The sequence below is a fragment of the Equus asinus genome, chromosome 24 (genome assembly GCF_041296235.1).
Source record: "Equus asinus isolate D_3611 breed Donkey chromosome 24, EquAss-T2T_v2, whole genome shotgun sequence".
Lineage (NCBI taxonomy): Eukaryota > Metazoa > Chordata > Mammalia > Perissodactyla > Equidae > Equus > Equus asinus.
Window position 1 is genome coordinate 61,846,472 of NC_091813.1, and position 23,625 is coordinate 61,870,096.

Genomic DNA, 23,625 nt, shown 5'->3' on the forward strand with positions numbered 1-23,625 from the left:
GAGGTTAAGTTTATTATTTCAAAGGGTAACAATACAGAAGCGTCCTCTACTCATTTGAGTCTAGCCTTACAAAGAAGGAAGAAGGTTTTCAATAAACTAGAAAGTACAAAAAAAAAGTGGGAATTTATACATAGAGGAGAAAAAAGACCCCTTAGAGGAGCAATAAAACAGCCAATTACTATTGTGAAGAAAATGGATGTGAGATAATGTGAGAAGAAAAAAAACATTGAAAATACCATAGGAATAGAAATAAATGAACAGTGGAAATAACCTCAAAGCATAATTGACAACACTTTTAAAGCAATTTCACTTTTAAAAATCTACTTAAGTCTGCCTATTTATAAACACACACATAATCAAGAATGGAATTGAAAGGAAAATGTAAGTGAGAAGAAAGTTGATCCTTTATTTTAATTAAATAATAAGCAGGTAGAGGTTTTATGCAATTAAAGTTTTAGTGTAGTATTCCTATTAAAGAGTAACAGCTACTTGTCTTGCATATACAATTTATTTAAATATCCAAAGGAAGTATTTTAGGAACATAGACATGAAAACACAAACACTATTTTTCTGTTAGTGTTGGGTGGAAAAACTACTATAAATTATTCATTTTCCTACACACCATCTCCAAGATAACATCTCATTTAGTACCTCTCATTGGTGAGTGCAAGGAAAGGGAGAAAAGAAATATGTCACTGTTCAGAAAATAGAATATGGAGAACCAGTAATTTTTTTCTAATCTTAATTGCTTTGATGCTCTAAAAAGTCCTCAGACCCTAAAACGGCAGAGAATTAAACCTTTTTTAAAAAACATTTCTAGATCAGAGGTGAACTTGAAACCCATATTAACAACCAGATTAGATTTTAGAAGCAGGTGAACAAATGCATTTCATATGCTGCTCATCCTTGGAAGGACTACCAGAGGTAGTAGGCTCGGCTTCAGTGGCCCTGGGATAGGAGGCCCTCTGCCCTTTCCACTGGAAAGGTTATAGACTCTATGTGCTTGAATCTGGTGTAGCCAAACAACAACAAGGAAGGGTAATGTAGAACGAATTCCATAGTTCTGATCCTCTAAGAATGAAGAATCATCACACAACAATACTCACACAATCTCTGCCTATTCTGAAATGCTTTCTTTCCTTCCTTCCTTCCTTTCCTCCTTCTTGCCCTTTCTTTAAGTGAAATGGGATGAACTATGTGAGGTGGACTTCGATGTAGAAAATGTAGGCAGTCCTCACCTTCCTGAGGTATCTTGCACTAAAAAAAATGAATCACTCTTTCACTTCCCATGGCAACTGAAGAAGCCCTACTTCTTCTGTCTCCCCTTCTTCACCCTGTAGTTACCGTTATTGTCTGAAACTCTCTCTCTCTCTTTGGCTGTCTGGCCTGTCTGTCTGTCTGTCTGTCTCTCTCTCTCTCACACACACACACACCAACAATGTTGCTTACTACCCTCTAGTCCAGATCCCCTTTCTCAATTAGTCTCAGTGTTTACTCTGATCCTCACTAAGAATGAGCATTAGAAATTCAGAATTTATTTATACTGGCCTTCAACTCCAGGACACAATGTGGTCTTCCTCTTTATTCTCCAAATTCAGGTTCTGTCACTTGCTGCAATTATCCATCATTCCTGGGAGCCGTGATTCTAAAAACCTTCAGGGTGGTCCTTCGCAGGGATTTCTAGGAGAAATAATATAAAATAGAGAAGAAAGTGACGGCAGTTTTTAAGTGATGCATTTTCTCATAGAAATAATAATCATGGGATAGTTAGTAAAGAAGAGTGCTGTGAAAGCAAGATGTAGGCTTTAGATAAACTAAAGAGAGGAGGAAAGTCTAGAAAAAATGATATTGTACAGGAGGAAAATATAACTAAAAATTAAATAAGGGTAAAGCCATAGACACTTGATCCTAATAAATACACGAACTGCTGTTGTAAGTGACTTCCCAGTGTTTGTTCCTTAATAAGAGAAGAGTAAAAATCCATAGAAACTTCCAAAGGAGCTTTTTCTTGCTTTAGGGTGAAGAATCTAAGGAATAAATTGGGTCTTTTACTCTTAAGTGGCAGATCAGTGGGGAGAAAAACCCTGATAGAAAGCAAGGACACCAAAAAGCAAAATCAGGGAGCTCTGACAACATGGCAGCCTGAGCTCATTCAAAGCCATCCTCATGTTAGGAATTCAGAGAAATCCTAGATAAATTATAACTCCCAAAATTTAGTATGTACTTCATTTTAGAAAGAAGAAACAAAAGGAAATCTAAACATAAAGAGGGAGGTGAAAACAGAATGGCACATTCTAGAGCTGGCACGTTGGTGACTCCATGAATTTGGAACATAAATATAGATCATGATGTCTAGGGGCTGGGATTGTAAAGCCCAGATAGGGAAAAAAGACATCACAGACATCACTCTGAACCTACAAAACGAGGAGTCTCTAGTTGAATGTATGCCAAAACAGGAAACTCTGGAACAATTGTGCTCATCAGAGAACACTCATGCCTTCCACCTCCAGAACATTCCAAGGAGCCTTCTTTTCATGCCTCCAGTTGTGAAAGATGTCTCTCATAAGATGCTAAAACCACAAGCCTACAGATTGAAGTCCAAATTTATACCATCCATATGGCACAAGACTTCCCAAGCTGAAAAATTAATGGAGGGCTGAGGACTGGTCCTGCCTGTTGAAACCCCTAGAGCATCTAGAAGGATATTAAAAAACTAGTCTGTTTAGATACAGTAACTAATCAACTAGGAGAGAGGGTAGGCAGACAATGCACTTTACATGCTCCTAAGATTATTGAAAACTCTGAAAGAGAATATTAAATAAAACTGTTTAAAATTATTAAAATGTTAAAAGAATAAACAGAAGAGTGACAAAAGAAGAACTAAAAAAGCTTATGAAAATCTGTGCAAGAAGCAAATAAAATTTCTAAAAATAAAAAACATAGTAATTTAAATTAAATAATGAATAACAGAGGAAAAGAGAATTAGTTAATCAAAAGAGTTGAAACATTACCCAGAATGCAACAAACATGGTAAAAATATAAAAGGAGTTTAAGAGACAAGGAATTTAGATTGTAAAAATTTAGTGAAGTCTATTAGGAATTCCACAAGTTGAAAAGAGTGAGAACAGAGAGTAGTAAGAGTCAAGGAAATACTGAAAATTTTCAAGTGTTGGTGAAATAGTTGATTCCTCAAGTTAAGGAAGCCCATCATGACACATAAAAAGAAGTCCACTCCTGGAATGATCATTGTTAAACTACAGAAACAGAAAAGAAAAAGAAAACAAAATATTAAAATAATCTAGAGTGAAAATGCAGATTATCTACAGAGGAATAAGATTTGCGAGTTAGCGTGTTTCACACTGAAGTCGTTATAGAAGTCAGAAGATGATGCACTGATATCCTCATGGCACTGATGGAACAGCCTGGCAACTCAGAAGTCTATGCCCATTTACACCTTATTCAGAGGAGACAACAAAATAATGGCATTTTCAGATAAAGAAAGACCGAGAGTTTACCAATCACAGACTCTCACTGAGTTTCTATAAAATATGCTTCAAAAGAGATGTCAACAAAATCAAAGAAATTGGGAATTAAAGAGGAAGAGAACAGGAAAATAGTAAATGTGTACAAATCTAAGTAAGCCTTGTGAAAATCAGATAACAATTACTAAATATGTGGAATCGTTTTAAAAAGTAGAACTAAAAAGCAAGAGAATAATAACATGAAGATAGAGCAAATGGTCAGAGGTTAAAGTTTTTAAAGTTCTTGAATTTTTAGGAGAGTAAAAAACTGGTCAGATTTAATCTTTGTTAAGTACGTATTAAACATTGAGGATAGTTATAGAATAAAAATAGCAGCATTAATCAGAGTTCTCCAGAGAAACAGGACCAATAGAGAGATTTCTTTGAAGGAATTGGCTCATACCGTTGCAGGGGCTGGTGAGTCTGAATTCTGAAGGACAGGTGCTAGGATGGAGACCCAGGCAATAGCTGTTGCAGTGTCAAGTCCAAGGGCCGTCTGGAGGCAGACTCCTCCCTTGGGGGCCCTCAGTCTTTTCTCTTAAGGCCTTCAACTGACTGGATGAGGTTCACCCGCATTCTGGAGGATAATCTGCTTTACTCAAAGTCTACTGATTTAAATGTTAATCACGTCTAAGAAATTCCTTCACAGCAACATCTAGACTGGTGTTTGACCAAAAATTGGGTTCCAGGGGCTGGCTCCATGGCCGAGTGGTTAAGTTCGCGCGCTCCGCTGAGGCGGCCCAGGGTTCGGATCCTGGGCGCAGACATGGCACCGCTCGTCAGGCTACATTGAGGTGGCGTCCCACATCCCACAACTAGAAGGACCTGCAACTAAGATATACAACTGTGTACAGGGTGGGGGGGGTGTTGGGGAGATAAAGCAGAAAAAAAAAAAAAATTGGGTTCCACAGGCTAGCCAAGTCAATACAGAAAATTAACCATAACAAACATCTATATTTTCCAAATAAGCAGAGAGAAAAACATGTGTGAAGGAGAAGGAGATTTTCAATTGACTCTATAAAAGGCAAAAACAGAACAGGAGCAAAAATAAAAAAAGCCCAGTAAATATAAAACACCAAGTATGATAGAATTAAATCCAAATACAGCAGTCAGGGTAATTATTTCTAGCTGCCTCAGGAGATAACCCCTGAAATCTCAGTAGCCTAACACAATTCAAGTTTCTGTCTCATATCACACCTAATGTGTGTCAGACAACCTTTCTTCATCCTTTAGCTACACCACACCACGTAGCCTCCGAGGTCGTCCTGGCAGAGAAAGAGAAAGAAGGAAGACACCTGCTAGCTCTCACCTGCCTTAGCTGGGCCATATCTGGTCTATGGATCAGAAGTAGTCACGTGCCTCACCCTAACTGTAAGTGAGGCTGGGGAAAATAGGAGTCACGTAGAATATTTGATGAGCATTAACTGTCTCAGCTTCACATTATCTTCATAATAAAGGCAAACAAGTTAAATTACTAGTTCAGTAGCAATGATTTCCATATTGGATTAAAAAATGTTTAACAAATGCAGCCATCTGTATAGGACATACACAAAATGCCACTCATGTTGAGGGTACAGAAGACCGAAGATGAAGAAATGAGAAAGGATACACTGGGGAACTCTAACCAGAAGAAAGCTGGTATATTAATAACAATCAAAATAGGCTTTAATTTTTTTAAGAAGAGTTATTAGAGATAAAGAGAGTCATCATAATATAATAAAAAGAACAAGCTAGCAGGAAGATTAAAAATTTCTGAACCTGCAAGGTTATAACTGCAAAGCCTAAGAATAAACAAAAGCAAAAGTCAGAATGAGGAAATCAACATATCTGTAATTATAGTGGGAGATTTTACCATATCTCTCTTTAAAAATTGATAGTTCAAGCTAAGAGATGTAAGGATGCAGGAGATTTGAAAAGTACCATAAACAAGCTTGATTTAATGGTCTTTAGAACTCTATATCAATGAGATGGTTAATTCTATATGCCCCATTAGATAAAGCATTCACGAAACTTAAAAAAAAAAAAAAAAAGACCATGAACTAGACCACAAAGCAAGTATCAGCAGATCCCGTGGATCCAACAGCACCTAGACTACAGCCTCCGAGCACAGCGCAATAACGTTAGAAAATTACACAGAAAGACTGCCCCTCAAAAATGTTTTAAATAAAAAACACTCTTCAAAGTAATTCATGGGTCAAAGAAAAAACATAATCTGAAATTTAAAAATATTTAATAACTGAATGGAAATAAAACTTCTACACAGCAAAAGTTGTGGGATACAAATAAAGTGGCACTAAAGTGACAAAGTTTTAAATGCAGATATAGGAAAGGATGGGAACTAAACCCAATTATTTAAAGTTTCTGCTCAAGAAGTTAAAAAAGGTACAAAGAAAGGAATAAACAAGAAAGCAGAAATTAATGACTTAGAAGAAAATATTAGACAGGGTTGACAAAATAGAAAGCTGATTCTTACAATAAACAGGCAAGACGAGGACAATTAAGCAGAGAGATGACATGTGCGAATAAGATCAGGAATGAAGAGGGGGAAAGAACTATGGATATAATATAGATTTAATAAACATGCATATACTAGGGTACATGAGCAACTTTATTCTAGTAAATTTGAATGCTTGACGAAGTAGACAATACATCTAAATCTTCTCGAAAAGAGATAGTAAACCTGAGTAGAACTCTATAGTCATTAAATGAATTGAATCAGTACTTAGTAATTTACCTGAAACAAAATAACTATGTCTACTGAAGTTTTAAGGATTCATCCAAACATTCTAAAGAACAGAAAAAGAAGGAAAGATTCCCCAGCTTATTTTATTTTTGCTTGATGGCAAAAGCCTGTATAGGACAGTATTAAAAAGAAAACTGTAGGCCAATCATAAATAGAGATGCAAAACTGTAAGTACAATATTGGCAACTCAAATCCAAATGGATATTTTTAAAGAGCTGATCAAATACAGCAAAAAGTTAATATCAATCAGATATGGATGATGGGAATACAGGTTTCTATACTAAGTTTTGTTCTTATCTGTATGCTTAAATTATTCCTAGGTAAATGTTTTAACTAAAATGAAAGTGTAAGAGGCCTTAAATAATTTCTTTTCTTTTTAAATTCATGATGCATTTGTATTTTAATTGATTTTAAACTGAAAAGAGAAGCAGATAATTTCAAGCAAAAATAACCTGACTTTTCTTACCTCTAAACTCACACCCACAGGAGCAAATTGTTCTAAATCTATCAACTACTTCTTCTCCTTCCGTATATCTCTTATTATCATTTTATTATCATTATAATCATTATGATTATGCTATCACGTGATTCATTACTTTAGGGTATTATCTGTTTAATCACAGCTGTGATAAATGAGATGCAATTCACTAAGAGAGTATCACGTTGCATTTCCCTCCCACCCGTTTTCCAGTACAGACACATCACCGTGTTTGGATCCTTTACTGTTTTCTTTTTTAACTCAAGTAAAGGTACTTAGAGCTCTGTTTTCTGTTCCAGGGATGGTGGACTCCACACTCTGTAAGATGAAGGCTTTGTGACCTCATTCTCCCTACTTCTACCCTTTTAACTTTCATATTGTCACAATATCACAAAATCATATATTTTATCTATAACCATAACTGTTCCAAGACAGAATGTAGAAGTCTTTTCTCTGGAGCCCTTCCCTTTCCTTAAAGACCCCCTCTGATTATTTTCAGTGGGGGAGAGACGTGGGCACTTGATGTCTGGTTGCCAGTTGCTCTGGCAAGAGGGAAGCAGAGAGGGCTTCTTTATTCCATAAAACAACTTGCAGTGAATTATTTACTTTTATTCTCATGATTGACTTACCCTCTACCTTACCTGTTGTTTCTGAGGCCTGGCCTTCTTTGGCTTCTGAGCACCTCTTCCTGGCTTATACCCAGCTGTGCAGGGTGAGGGGATAGTAACTGTAAGGGACGGAGGGGCGTATGTATCTAAAACTCCGTGTTGGTGTGGTCAGGGGAGTATCTCTGTCCTGCTAACGGGAAGATTCCTCTGCTGAAGTCATCCTTCTTCTCTCGACTCCATCACAGTTTCATTTCCCAGTGATCTCCCCTGCACAGTTACTCCATTTTATTTGTTCTCTTGGTACTGTTTTCCGAAAACAATTAGCCTTTTGCTCAAAACTCAAATTTTAAATTAAACAATCCATATTTCTGAGGAGCCTTTTGTTTTCTTCTTGTTTATTTTACTTCCTCGTGGGAAGAGTATGGTCAGGGCCTCCACTAACCCATGCAGTCACTGGCTGAGTTAGGACAGGCGTCCCCACTAAGAGAGAGATGCCAGGGTACACAGCGTGGCGAGCAGTACCCTGGCCAGTTCCATCGCCACTGGCACAAACCTTTGGGTCAGACACGGACAGCATGGCCCCAGCATCCGGGGCTTCGAGAGATGCTGTGCCTCTCTGCTGGCTTTCTGCTCTGTGCAGTCTGCTCTCGTGTCAGCTGCCACTGTTTCACCGCTTGGCTGTGGTGTTTGGTTTTGTTCCTGCTTCCTTTTCCCACAAAACACTGTCTCCACAATTAAAATTGAGGATGACAATAGACTCCCAATAGGCAGAAACATGGAAAACCATGAATGACCCCCTGAGTGTCTAACTCTTTCACTATTTCGCAAACAATATTCCATGATTTTAACCTAGGTAACTCCTGGCATGTAGTAACTAATCACTAAATGGAGATCGTCCCCTCCCGTCTCCAAACAGTGAGGCTAGAAATCTAGAATAGTCTAGAATAGCTCAAAGGCTCCAGAGACTCAGAATTGACAAGCTATTTATCTTGCCATGAGAGAGAGAAAAGTTGAATAGAGAAGAAAATTTCAAAGGAAAAATAAAATTAATTTCTTTCCCTATTGAGTTTGACATAATGTCTGAATATCTGTTTGAATGTAGATACTTTGTAGGATTTTTTTTAATTGATGAGAATTAGGTTCTAGTGGTATGCTGGAATTTCTGAGTCAAGATGGGGGAAGAAGACAGCTGGTCAGAATTTGGCAATTAGAAGATCTGTCTTCAAAGTAAGCACATATTATCTATGTTTTGAGATGTGCCCACTAAAGTAATACTACCTTTCCAAGAAATATTGTGCAGTCTATTCTGATCCCTCTGTTGGCTTTATTCCTATAGAAAATATAGTCCTCAGAGAATAGAACTTAATGTCTTATCTGATTTAATATTCAATCTCCAATTACATAAGATTGTTTCTTACTCTTTGACAGTTGCAGTGCTTATGAGTGGTGCTAATGAACTATTTATTGATAAGTACGAAATATTACGCATGTCCACATTTTCAATTTTCTCTTTAAATTTTTAATATTTTTAACCACATATTCAAGGTACTTGATGTGTAAATAGCATTATGAAACACAACACACAGCATAGTCAGAGATAAATAGAATTCTAACCTGCCCTCAAATCATATTTATGTTTCTATTATTTGTCATGCTAGTAAAAATAGTGTTTTCTAGCTTTTACCTACATAATTTATTCCTTTTCTTTGTTATAATTTTTCCTTTCCTTCCTATTATTTTCCTTTAATATTATTCCTAATAATTTTTTCTTCTTTATTTGTTTTGAGTCCTTATAGTAGCAAGATTCTTTTAACACCACTGCTATTGGTCAATAAATCATATAGTTAAACATTGTGAATCTTGGAATAGTGGGATTAAACATTAAGGCATTTCTAATGAGTGTTTGTTTAGAAATGTGGTCATATATTCTCTTCAGTCTGTCTTATTTAATATTTGCTTTGTGTAATTGGATGAACCAAAATCCATAAAGAATACTCGCAAGGTCATTTTTGATTTTTTATTTCCTACATAAAGAACTGTGTAAATATTAGCAGAGTACATATCACATTCAAAAGGCCCAATAAAATATGGTGTCAGTCAAGTTGTAAACTTTAACTCACATATACCTTGTATTTATTCTGTTAACCACTACTTAGAAGTCATTCAAACAGTAATTTTGACTTCTTGTTAATGTCTATAATCATTGGAATTTGTTTCATACCAGTGTAGTGTTAATGGAAAAATGATATAAATCCATAATTGATAGGATGATTAAATTTGCAATAAAACTGGTGAGCATTTCTCCTCCTTCATCAGCAATTCAGCAACTTATCTAGGAACTGAGTGATTCACACAATAGCGACTATGAAAAAGTCAGTGAGGATCTCAGTTACCTAGAACAGCATTGAATCTGTGTGTGAAAATCCTGTTCATTGAGCTACCGTGACTTTAGTGGTTGTCTTTGTACATGATACATTCATTTGAATCAATAACTTTAAAAAATCTAATGGAAACAGAGAAGCAAATTTCCATTTTATGATCCAGCATTAGACGTATTTAAAAATTCAGGGTACAAAATGTTAAAAAGGGTTTGTGTCATCAGTCAGAAACTCTTCAGATTGATGCTATGTTGCAGCATAAGTTTGAACTAATTTTATTCAAGGCAGCAGTGCTCTCAAATGCCCTATTTAGGATTTCCACCTATAGGCGGAATAATCAAAAGGTGAAATCACCATGTTGGGTTTGATTCTGGACATTAACTGGAGAGAAAACCCTAAGCCCTCTGAGTATGTTCTCTAAGTCAGTAGACACTTCTCCATTGCCTTGACTCAAAAACAAGATTCTCTGTAGTTTCAGCCCATCCTACGGCCAACAGCTTGTCCAGTCCCTGCCTCATTGCAGCAAGCTGGTGACACCCATAGGTGCCGAAACAATGGCTGTCATGCTGTAATTGGTGTAAACCTATTCTCACTTAGTTACATATTTTTAAATCCTCTCTTGATTGTCTTTCTCGGTGCTCTCATCAAGCTGAAAATCTGCAGACACACATCCTAAATTCTCCTGAGCAATTTTGGGGATTTCCCATTTCATCTCTGAATCTCCTTTCTGTGCTTTCAGTCTTGAAGAGATTCATGGCTCCTCCCATTGTAAGACATAGTATGCAATGCTGGGTAGACAGCCCTTCGACAGATTGCTCACCAAGGCAGTCCCTTTGAATTGTTTCTTGACTCATTTTTGATTCACTATTTCATTTTAATATCTTATACTATTTTAAAAATAAAGGCTATGTTAAAACACCTTTAAAATTGATACACAGTGATTTCCTTATTTTAAAATTATGTAATGATCTTTTCAATTATTACAAAAGCAGTTCATATCCATTATAGAAAAATAAGAAATACAGACAAGCAAGAAGGAGAAACTGCAAAATGTGCATGATCCCCCCAACCACAAATAATCACTTTTATAATGTTGTTTATCTGTCTATACCTTTTCCTATGCAAATAGTTTTTGTACAAATAGATAATTTTTATATAACTGTTTTGTAGCTTACTATATCAATTAACATCCCATGTACATTTTTTCAATAGTCTCAAAAATTTTTTATCTTTTAAAATGTATGTAGGACTAGATTCCACCATTTCTTCTGAGAATTTATTTTGTATAGTAAGAAAGTTCTCCTTCATTTTTTCCAGCAGCCTAACATACCTCAATATAAATTTCTTCTGATGTATCCTTTACATAAACACATTGCAGCTAATTACCATTCTTTACATAGATCCCTGTACATTTTGATCAGTTTTATTTATTAAAAAGATTTTAAATTTAAAATCATCTAAGTTATATATTATCTTGGCACATTATCCCCTTTGGAAATATGCAAGGCTTATCTTCTAAAGTAAATTATTTCATAAAGAGTAAGTAACAGAATAGATCATAAACCAAGCTGATGAATTTTCAGTTACAACTTTCTTTAAAAAACAAAAAAGAAAAGAAATATTCTGCCTCTTTCCTTAAAGCCAACTCTTTCAATGAATTAAGAAAATTTATCTCTAATAAAACAGTCATTTGAGGAGCATTTAGAAAAATAATAAAAGTATAATATAAAAAGTAATATAAACAATAACTTTCAAGTTTGCTCATTTAAATAATAAATCACTGGGGTGCAGGTTTACCATCTGATAAGCTTAATTTCAGATCTGACCTTCGCATCTCCTTCTCCTAATAGGGCCTCCTCTGACAACAAAACAGATATTTCTGTGCTCCATTATGACAGTAATCATTTTCTTTATAAGGAATATTTTGTCTGTCTCTCCACTTCAGTACAGTTCCATTAGGGAAGACAGAATCTTTCCATCTTTGAATAATCAGAGCTGATTCTGGTGCTTGAGACAGCTAAAAACTTTTGTTGGGTAAATCAATCAATTCATTCATCTATTAATCAATGACATGATGCTTTAATGAGACACTATGAATATTTAACAAATAGTAGGAAGAAAAAAAACTAGCATGTATGAAAAGCCAATTAAGTGCCAAGTCCTCTGTTAAATCTTTATATACTTTATCATTTCACTGTTCCTATATCTTTCCTTCTCTAATGATGCTTCAAATCATCTCATATTTTCTATAGGTAATTATTGACTAATAAAAACATACAGCAACCTACATATAGTAATAGATTCTATTTTGTATATTATAATAATTTATATATACACATGCATACGTGTATATATGTGTATATATATATATATATATACACACGCACAGAGAAAAGAACTTATTTATAAAAATATAATCTCTAAAAAGCAAGAAACAAAATATCTTGCAACACTAAGAACCTCATTTATATTTCACATATGCTGTAGACACAGCTCGGAAACTCAGATGTGATGCTTATGAATATGTATGAAGTATAATTAGCTTGGAAAATGCTGCTTCATCACCTGTCTTGATATTGTCGATGTGCTCCAGTGACTTACTAAGCAATGTTGGAAAAGGAACTCTCCAAATTCCAATGAGTTGAAACAGTTCTGTTCATCCATAACATGTTAGCGTTTTCCATTCTGTTATCATATGAAAGGCTTGTCATTTAAACCTGGATTGTTGGTATACTGCTTATAACTGACAGTTGTATGCCGTCAGCTCTTTACTGTAATATTTTGGAGTGCTTCCTGAAACACTGAAACCTGTTTTATTCCTCCACATCTCTTGAACCCAAACCTCTCATTTCCGCTGCCCCTGCCTGCAGTTGCAGCTCTCTTTTCTCTGGCCCATGCTGTTACAATGACCAGCTGACGTCTCCTTTTCTTCCCACACAGCTGCCCAGTTCATCTTCCTGGACCGAGGCTCTGATCATACGCTCCTACTCAGAAACATGCAATGACTCCACATGCCTTATTGTCCAGTTTCCTTAGTCTGACTTTCAAACTTTCCAGAAATTGACTCCAACCTACCTAACAGCCTTGCTGCTTCACACTGCCCTTCATAAACTCTACAGTCCTTTGCAGCTGAAATACTTGCTCTCCCGCCCATGCATCAAAATCCCCTGCCTCCTTGCCTTTCCTTGCCTTCTTGCTACTCAATCTCCTACACACCTGTGTATGCTCCATATCTCCTTATCTGAGCAGAGTGGTTGACTAAGGATCCAGGAAGAAATCATTGGCTTCCTGAAAAGCAGGAAAGACAAGATGCCTGGAAGCAAAGGCAGGAGATATTCCTAAATGCAAGAAGACCAGAAATTAGCAGCAGGGAAGTCTATCAGCAGATGGACTTCAGTCAGGGCTCCATTATGTTGCTGGATGAAGATACGAGGGTCCAATGGAAGACCCTAAGTTGATAATCAGCCAGTCAGACTAGTCAGAAAAATTCAGAAAGGTCACCAATATCCAATGTCAGGAATAAAGGAGCTGAAGTCACCATAACTTCTGCAAACAGTAAAGGATAATAAGAGAAAATTATGAACAACTTTATGCCAAAAATTCAACAATTGAACGAAATGGACAAATTCTTTGAAAATCACAAACTACCAAAACTCACTCACAAATAAATAACTTGAATGGCCCTATATACAGTAAAGATTTGAATTTGTACTTAAAAACCTTCACATACGTACATGCACACGTAAATTCATAAATTCAGTTCCAGATGCCTCCTCTGGTGAATTCCACCAAACATTTAAGGAAGAAATAATAATGTTTTCAGTGAACTGATGAGGACAAAATATGTCTCACTCCATTCAATGAGACCAGTGTTACTCTTATACAAACCAGACAAAGACACTGCAAAAAAAGGAAAATTATAGACCAATATCCCTCATGAACACAGATGCAAAAATTCTTGATACAGTTCTAACAAATCAAATCTAATCATTTATTAAGACAAGCTACAAACTAGGGGAATATGTTTGCAAATTATGTATCTGATAAAGGATTTCTATCTAGATTATTCATAAATATCTTTCAATAAGAACAAATAATCCAATAAAAAATTGGACGAAAGATTTAAACGGACATTTTGCCAAAGAAAATGGCAAATAAGCACATGAAAAGAAGCTCAACATTATTAGTCACAATGAAAACGTAAATTAAAACCACAATGAGGTACGCACCTATTAGAATGTCTAAAATTTAAAAAGATTGACTGTATCAAGTATTGGAAATGTTGTAGGCAAATATAACTCTCATACACTGCTGGCTGGAATTTAAAATAGTACAAATATTTGGAAAATTAGTGGTAGTTTCTTAAAAACTTAAACATACACTTAGCATATCATCTAGCCATTCCACTTGTAGGTGTTCACTCCAAGAAAAGTTAAGGCATGTGTTCATACAAATATTTGAACACAAATATTCATAGTAACTCTAGAATATCCAAAGCTGGAAATAACCCAAATGTTCATCAAGGGGTTAATGAATAAATAGACTGAGGCATATCTATAAAATAAAAAAGGGATCACAAATTGATACACATGCAACATGGATCAATGTCAAAATAATTACATCAAATGATATAATTTATTTATAACTATTAAATAAATTTCTATAAATTATATAAAATTCTATAAAATGCAAACGGATAGTGATGGAAATCAGATCAATATTTTTGTTTCGGGATGGGGGAAAGACAAGGAGAGGTAGAAGGGAGGGATTAAAAGGAAATGATGGATATGTTCTCTACCTTGATTGTGGTGATGGTTTCAAAGGTGTATATATGTCAAAACTTATCAAAATGTAAATTTGGAATATGTGAAGGTTGATACCACAGTAAAACTTGACTGGAGAGCAAGTCAACTCTCCCTCCCTCCTTTTTCCCATGGCTTACTTTTCATATCCGAGATTAGCTTTAAAATTTTAGTTGTTAAGTGTTTGCCAGATTATGTTCTTCTAGAAAGGCATTCACACCTCAAGGCTGTGGGGAAAGCTCTTTTCTTTCTCTCTTTTCTTTCCTTCCTTCTCTATTTTCATCTAGTATTATGAGTGACCCTTATTATCTTGATGTCTCAGGATCACCATTATCAACATTCGTTATTTTACCATGGTGATACTGGCATCTGCTGAAACCCACTTTATCCCAGTCCGAATCGACTTAGACTCCTGAGCTTTAAAAACTCTTCTCTCTACTTGTTAGTTTCCTGTTTCCTCAATGTCAGACAGATTGGCAGCTGTCACTTCTGCTGTTTTCATGTGCCTATTTAGAGAATCCGTCCTTCTTTCTTTGTAATTTCCTTTCTCTAATCTGCTTTGATTTAGAAAACCTATAGCCAAGGGAATAAGAACTGCATGTAAATTTAGAACAAATATAGAACCTGAGTGGATAATCAAGGCTTATTTTTTGAGTAAGGCACATTGGATTTGTGCCATTTATATGACGCTCTTAACCTTTTTTTCAAGATAAATGACACTTACGTGATGTTACTGTATCTAACTCTGAAGGGGAGCTAGAGGACTGAGGATTTCTGTGTCCTCAGTTGAAAAGACTGTCCATTGTCCATAGAATAATCTGCCAGGGTAGTCAGACAGCTCTTTTTGCAAGTGCTAAATGTATACGCACGATGTCCCTTTTTATTTATGTAGATATGTCCAATATATCCTTTTGTAGATATCATGGTATTATATAACTAATCTGTTCTGTGAGCAATAGATTATTTAAATGAAAGCTATTGGTGTAACACCTTACAATAAATTTTTCCACAAGAGTAGCAAGTTCTGTAATCTTTCCTAGTTTAATGCTCAAATAATGTGACTGATAAAAAAAAATGTTACTAAGGCACTGTAGATGTCTGTGAAGAGTGTTATGTCTGGGATAACCTGAATTCAAATTCATAGCTTCAACAACAAGTATTTATGTTCTCTAGCTGTTCTTGCGCCCTGGAATACTTTTCCAATTTAAAATTTACACAAAAGATCCTATTTGATTTATCTCTTGGTATAAATGTATTATGTAATGATTGCTGAGAAGCAAATACTATTAAAATGGCTACTAGACATTCAATCAAAGGCTCTTTTTCCATATCATTCTATTATCTTTGTGTCACCTCTTTTAATCTAAGCCTCAACAAATACAGCTTTGCTAGGAGATGATTGTGGCTCCGAGATGGTCACTTAGAAGACTGTGTTTCGCCGTCGTTCTCTGAGATGCATTTAAAAAAGGAGCAGTGTGTTGTCTCATTTCAACACATAGGGGACAAGAGGTGCTCCCCACTGACCCCACAACTCAAGAGAAATGTGCTCAGGGATAAAGTCAGTGGATGTGTTTAGTTCTTAATTTGCTTGACCCTTCTACAACACTTGATAATACTGACCAGTTATGTTCTTGCAACATTGCCAGCCATCATGCTTCGAGCCATGCTTCTTTTGATTTCCAGAATATCATGCTCTCCTGATTTCTCTTCGTCCTCTCCAGAATCTCAGTCACTTGTCAGCCCCACTTTCTAAACTTGCCCCTTCAATGTTGGGATTCCTAAGGGTTTTGTTCCAGGCCTTCTTCTCTTCTCCCAATAAACAGTCTGCTGACTTTAATCACCAACATGTGCTGATAATTTGTAATTCTAAATTTGTAGCCTAGAATGCTTTCCTGAAAGTAAGCCTTGTATGTCAACTGCCTGCTACCTCTACTTCGTAAACCTATGGTTTTAGATATGTGACACTTCTTGTTCTCTCCACAGGCAACAGGTCCTCAGGGTTCATTAAAGGAAAATGCCAAAGGCTCCCTTCAGAAAAGCTTCGGGACTCTTAATGAAGCCAAGAGGTTAGCAAATGATGTAAAAGGTTAGTGTGACCTCTCTTTATTATTATTGTCAGGTTAATTGTACTTGTAATTGGTAGGCTATTTTATCACACTATCAGAAAAGTGTCATTGTTTTAGCATGACTTTTATGATTATTTTTCTTATCTAGATTTAATGCAAGTAAACTATCTCAACAGTTTTATATTTTTTCTTCATATCTCATTTTGCACTGGGTTATTATAATTTTAAACCTAATTTCTATGGCATCATTTCACCTATATCAAAAGTACAGTAACTTATAAATTAAAGTATGATAAGTTTTTAAGAGCACCAAACCCCACTTTGTTTTGGTTTCAGAAATGATAGTCACAAAGGAATTAATCAGGCAGATGTGGTGTAAATGTCCTTGTGAAACATTCAATTTTGTTAATGGGCCACATTTTCTGAAAAGTATTCACACCTTTTAAATACATTTTCATGTATTTTATTCCTAATTCAAGGATCAAAGTGCATAAAATATCTACCCTGTGATGTATCGTGGGTTTTGCATTAGAAATGTATTATTAAATATAGCTGCTGCTCTCTAGATAAGCTATTATATTTATCTTTTCATTCAAATATCTCCTGTTTCTCATTGGAGATGCCTCCTGTTTCCCTCTCCAGTCTCATTCCTTACCACTGCTAGCTTTCATCCATCTCCTCAACCTTACTGAAATATTCATGATCCTCCCAAAACTTGCTCCCCCTCCAAGCCTCCATGCTTCGCAGTGTTAATCCTTCTCTTTGGAGTGCCTCAGCATCCCTCTTTCTTTTTCATCTCACTACCTTCTACCAGACCTTCACATCTTAGCTCAACTGTTATCTTCTCCAGGAAACCTGACACCCCATCTGAATTACAGGCCCCTTCTCTGTGCACACTTTTCTCATAGACTTGTCTAGCCACTGCAACCAGGGACTTAGATTCCATCTTCTTGAGGACAGACACAGGGTCTTCTTTTTCACTTTGTGTTTCTAGTGTATAGTATCATGGTGACTAACTCAAATCAGGAAACAAGCATATTTTAAAAAATAAAGGAATGGTGTCGGTCTTTACTAACTTTAGAAAGAGAAGAGGTTTTATAATCATTTATATTTGTCATGCTTTAAATGAGGAGTCCTTGGTCTCCAAAAGAGGCTGATATGAAATTACAAGTTCTTCTCCGTCATAGATGGCACTTTGATAGTAAAACCGTTGGACCGTGAATCACAGGTGAAATAAGACCCCTTGTAGACGTAATTCTGTGCAGGAGATTGCTCTTCTTATAAACTGAAGAGTAACTGGAAAGAGCCAAAATCCGTTTTCCTGTTGGACAAGTTGAGTTGTTCTCATTACTTTGTGGTCTTCCTTGCTGTCCAATACCCCTGCCCAGAACGAGGACTGGGAGGAGGGGAGTAAGGTGAGTCATGCAAGCACGGGGTCAGCCTTGCCCTGGCCTCTATTTCCCCACAAACACTGGTATTATAGAAAGGAAGAAAGAATTCCATTTTTAAGGGTTTTTTCCAAGGGAAAAAGAAATCTATGGGCAGGTATGGTAGAAAGGGTTCGGAGACAGAAATGTTCATTAGTTTAAATGTCTTTTTTTGTAGTTCAGGTAGTACATTATTTAAAGTAATGAAAACCTGCAAACTACTCAAGTAATAATTCCTCCCAAAACCCAAGCCAAGGCTCTGACGGAGATGGGAATGTTTTCTTGCTACATTATGACATTCCCCTGATTTGTGGCCAATTACCCAAGTTATAAAATGGCTGTTAATCAGGGAAATGCCATATATTACCACCAGGAACTGCCGAAATAGGCCTACCGAGCAAAACTCCTGACAGCAGCTATTAAAATAGAGATTTAGTCATTCCTCTCTCTATGGCGCCTGGAGAGGGAAGGAATAAAAGTGGCAAGGCCAGTATACCCTCCATATTTCTAATTTGTTACTTGGTTCAATTCAGTATAATCCAGTTAGTTCATGATCTTTAGTCATGAATGACTTAGCGCTGCTCCCTGCCATTTTTATGCTGTCCTTGCCTCGAGGGAGTCTGAACTTGCCAGGAGCAATTTGTTTTGCTTTTTAATCTTTGAATACATATTTGTTAAAAGTAAATTTGCCCTTGTACTCGTTTGAGATTTGAAGGCAGTCTACATTGCACTAGTTGAATGTCTGTGGAGATAAAAATCGTTTCGTTGATGGATACCGGGCTTGGTACAAATTGGCGAGTGAAAGAGTTAGAAGATAAATTAATACCACCAGGTGAATTAATACTATTTTGCAGATTGATGAGAAATTTTATCAATAAACTAGCCAGTCGAGGTTCTCAAGGAATGTGTACAGGGCAAGGAATGAAGTAGAAGATTGTGTATTAGAAGTCTGAGAATACTAAGATTTTACAATTACATACCTTATCTTATATAAATAACAACATAGAATCATAGAGTAACTATTCAAGTTTATTTACTTCTTAATTTATCCCTAAGTTTTTTCTTTGCCCAAATAAGTGAAATTATTTAATTACTTAGGAACAAATAGATAACATTTCTGTAAAATAGATGGCACTCATATGAAATTAAAAGATCTATTCCCACGCCTGAGAATATTGAATCAGTAAATTGCATGACATGTGGTGCTGTTCAACACGGAGAACAGTACCAAAATTATTCCAAATGTTAATTTTTATAAGTCAATCAATAGTTTCCTTTTATACTGTGATCCTCCAAACAGTCATTCAGTCTAGACAAGTATACAGAAAGGTTCTGAGATATGAATGTAATACACTTGCAATTACTAACCTATTAAGATTCTATGTTATTATTTTAGGTTAGAAAAAGAGAATAAATAGGAATACTGCAGTTCTGTGAAACCAAAGTATGATACAGTAGTCAAATTTATCTAAAGCGTTCTTTTATTCTTAAAGATATACTCCTTTTGAATTTCCATGCTACCGTTTGCCAGAATCAGCCTTTCCATTAGGAGATGTGTGAAAGCAAATAAAATCTGCTCCATTGACAAAAAATAATTTTGGACTAAATGGATGAAATCAAGCCTGGATCCCCTAGGCTACCATAGTCCAGACAACAAAGCAATCTTTTCCAGTAGAAACTGCTGATTCCTCATACAGAGTTTTAGTTCCTCCTTTGGAGTGTGAGTAGAGAAAATTGGGAAAATAAAACAAGGTTGGATTCAGTTTAGGAGTTAAAATGAAAAGTGGCAAAATAATGACTAACCTAGAAGGGCAGGAACTATTGGAACCGGAGAAAACTTGTGTTACTTAAAGGTATTAAAATTCAGTTTCTTCTGGAATAGCTGCTGGCCAAAACAAAAGGAGGCTACAGGCCCACAGTCAGGCTTTAGAGCTCCTCCCAGAGGAACCATATGTGGGTTTGCCGTCTGGTCGTTGTGGTTTCTCATTCCACTGGCTGAAGCGAGTACTCCCCTTGCTCCTGACATCTTGTCTTTGGAGATCCTGCCACCAGACAAACAGGCCTTCCCTCCTCTCCTCAGGCTTCTGAATACGACCTCTAGTTGGAGGAAGAGCTTATTCAGTTGCAGCTAACAGTGGTAGAGGGACTATCAAGCTCTGGGCCCATGTTGAACAAGATCTAATTTGGCACTCGGATCAGGACAGGGTTTCTCAGTAACATGCCTTCCTATAAGCATAGGCCCAATTAAGTGATCTCAGAGTTCCCGTGCTCAGTCGCTCTAGTAGACATGTCTGAGCAAAAGAGGCAATCTGAAATAGGACACCTCCCAAACTTGTAACAGCAGCTGGGGGAAGGGAAGCATGGAATAAGATCATGAAAGACACTAGAAGAACAAAAGGTGGGAAGACTGGGCTAGCAGCCTCACCAAATCAGTTGACAGGAGGCCAGGGACAGGGATGCAGGTCTCGATTTCTCCCAGCCTTCTTTCTTGCTCAGCTGCTCTTCCTTCAGGTCTCAGAATCCTGCCCTGGGTCATGGGGTTAATTTAAGGGGCTGGTTCTTTAGAAATCTCAACATTAAGGAGACAGAGGGCTATGTAAGTGGATGAAAAATTACAGTAAAGTGACTTGAGGGCTATTGTACCTCCTATGTTCTTAAAATATCCAAAGATGAAAATATAATGTAATGTTATGTAATAAGGTTAGTTAATTGTATAGAGTAATCATGTATTATGTAATTTAGCAAAGCTGACCACCTCTCATATGTAAAACAAAATCACTTAAGTGGAAGAAACACTAAGATCAATACTTTAGCCCAAGTTAGTCTGGCTCCAAAACTGATGCTTTTAATCACTGCTGGACAAAAGCTCTGGGCTTCTGCCATAGTGCAGAAGATGACACATTAACATTCATGGCCCTAACAAATGTTTGATAAATGAATGAGTGAGTGGATCAATACCCAAGAGTAACAGGAATCTCTCATCACTAGGAAGGTCAAATCAAGGTTTCCATATGACCTCATACAGATCCCTTGCCTGTTTCAAATGTTGTGCTTCAGAACTACGTGTAGAAACACTGCAGAGATTAACCTATTCTCTAATTCTGAGGAACTTCTAGAACAAAAGATAAAGCACACTTGTAGGAAATAAAATTTATATAGATTAATTAATTTTTTTTGCAAAGAAATCCTAAAGAGAGGATATTCCTTTATTTCTTGGTAAAGGAGCATATCAGAAGTGATCATAAGTCTGTAAAAGTCATTGTTCATAATAAGACTGGTGTCATGGTAATGAAAAAGTTCGTTGCAAAATGTTATCTAGATGACAATTTGGCATAAGATTCCATTTAACCAGATCCCTTCAAAATTAATAGTAGTTCTATGAATTTCACCCTGTGGAAGAAGCATTCTCTCAAGGTATTTATTTGTACCCTGATCATATTAATAAAAAATAAAAATTGCATTTGAGGAACTTAACTACATGAGATTGAATAGTCAAATAGAACATTTCCATTAAAATCTGTAAAAATCATTCTTATATTTAGTTGAAAACTGTTTTCAACATTATTGGAAACTGATAAATACACCAGGGCAGTTATCAAACCAATGTGAATTATCAAGCCATTGTGAATTGTTTTGTAACCATTTACTGCCTGCCTGTGGTAAATCCAGTACTTTCTCATACATCTTCCAATTTATTTCTCATATCAATCATATGAAAGAAGGTGTCATCCTCATCATACACGTGTAAAAGGGTCTAGAAATGGCATTTGAACCTACATCTTCCAACTCTGAGTCCTATCATGATTTCATTGCACCACACACATTTTTAATGACTAGAATTTTGTGACAGAAGACATTATTGATGATCAAAGAAATAACTTGTAACAGCTTTGAGACAGTATGTAGCATAGTTCCATGTTACCATTTATAATTTAACTAAACTCTAATTCATTCTAATTCATTAACACAATGCCAGGAACATGGTAAACATGAGTAAATGTGTATTATTCGTGGAAGTGACTTACAACACTGCTTAGTGATTTTCATTCTGAATATGTCTACCTTGTACAATGTCAATGGATATGCAGCAAAGGGAAATGATTTTGTCAGGCATGTTTACAGCCTACCCTCACTGCTCTGCTTCTTCCCCTCACTTTATGAGCTCTATCTCAGCCAGCCCCTTTCCTGGACGTTTGTCTTCTATTGTGTAAGGACAAGATGAGAAAGGGAGAGCCAAAGCTGAAGGTGTGTGTGTAGCCTTTGAGATTTGATGTGTGATGTCTAGAGAGAAGATGAAGAAGAATGACTTGGATTATGGGTACGAGAGCTGAAGAAATAAGGAGAGGAGATTCTATAAAATGTCACGATGGATTATAACCTGGATCCTTTTCTTGTTCTCCAAAAGTTACAACTAAAGAATTGGATTGGATTTTCTTTTAACCATCAATAATTCTGTTTCTTTGGCCATGTGATAGTTCAAACTGGACCACATGCTTTCTTCCTTGCATTTTAGTTATAGATACGTGCTGCTTCATTTATCTTTCCATTTAAGCCAGACTTGGAGTGCCTATTTTTCTGGGTTTTCATTTCTATAGTTTTGTAAGTTTTCCATTTTAAAATCTGCATTTCTTCTCTGTGCACAACTTCTACTCACCTAATTCTATTGACAAAGCTATAAAATGTTTAGATTTGCTTTGAGAAATTCCAGAAGCTGCTTCAGAAAATATGGTCAGAGAGTAAGAAAGGATAAATTAAGAAGGACTCAGAATTAAATAGGTGAAACATAGAAATCAGAGCGAAGTCAGAATCTTCAGATTTTGCCTTTCTAGCATAGAAAGCGGAGGATCAAAATTACTACTTTGGAACTTGAGGGCTGGCAATAACAAGATGTTCTTCAGATCAATCTTTCTTCTGAATAATTGGCCTGATTGTTCAGCCAGTGTTTGCTATCAGAATGCATAAAATAGGATAAACCAAGTGATGCCCTTTAAATTAATGGTTTTCCACTGTACATGAATATCTTGCTTGCCAGAACATTTTAAATGTTTCATTATTTAAAAAGTAAAATCCAATCAAGAAGCTAAGAAATGAAATTTGTGCTGTTCCATTTCCTTAATTGATGAAGACTTCCAAGTTAATATGAAAAGAGCAGTCTCTTAACTATTCTTAAAGCATTCATATAAATATCACAGTCATAATCAGAGTGGCTTTATTTTTGAAAGTATACTTTCAATAACCTATCCAAAGATTTTATTTTAGCACAAACAGTGAAAATAACAGAAGTATTAAAAGACAGATGAATTTTGATTGACAGAGGAGAAAATCTAATTACTTGGAAAGTATGTTTTGAGGAACTAGAGTTGAAAATAATATCTTAGTGACTGAAATGGATGTACTGATGTTTTAAAGTTGTGCTTTGCTGGAATATTCTATACTTTGTTTTGCGGTGATGTCTGGTTTTTGGCTCAGAACTTAAAAGCAGAAGCCTTAAACAATATTGCATGCTTATATTACTGTAACATAACAGTGGTTTAATCCATCTTCCTATAAAACCTTTATATGAAATGGAGTGGATCATTAATTAATATGTTCCATATTCTTT

At 36.0% G+C, this 23,625-nt stretch overlaps 1 protein-coding gene across 5 annotated transcripts in view; it reads left to right on the plus strand.

Annotated features, from left to right (window-relative positions):
* The window catches only part of LAMA2 (laminin subunit alpha 2), a 537,163-nt gene that overhangs the window by 440,330 nt on the left and 73,208 nt on the right, over positions 1-23,625 (plus strand). For all 5 annotated transcript variants that reach the window (XM_070496423.1, XM_070496424.1, XM_070496425.1 and 2 more), the window contains one exon: positions 16,514-16,616. In XM_070496423.1, coding sequence (XP_070352524.1) covers positions 16,514-16,616 — 103 coding nt within the window. The remainder of the gene's footprint in view (positions 1-16,513; positions 16,617-23,625) is intronic.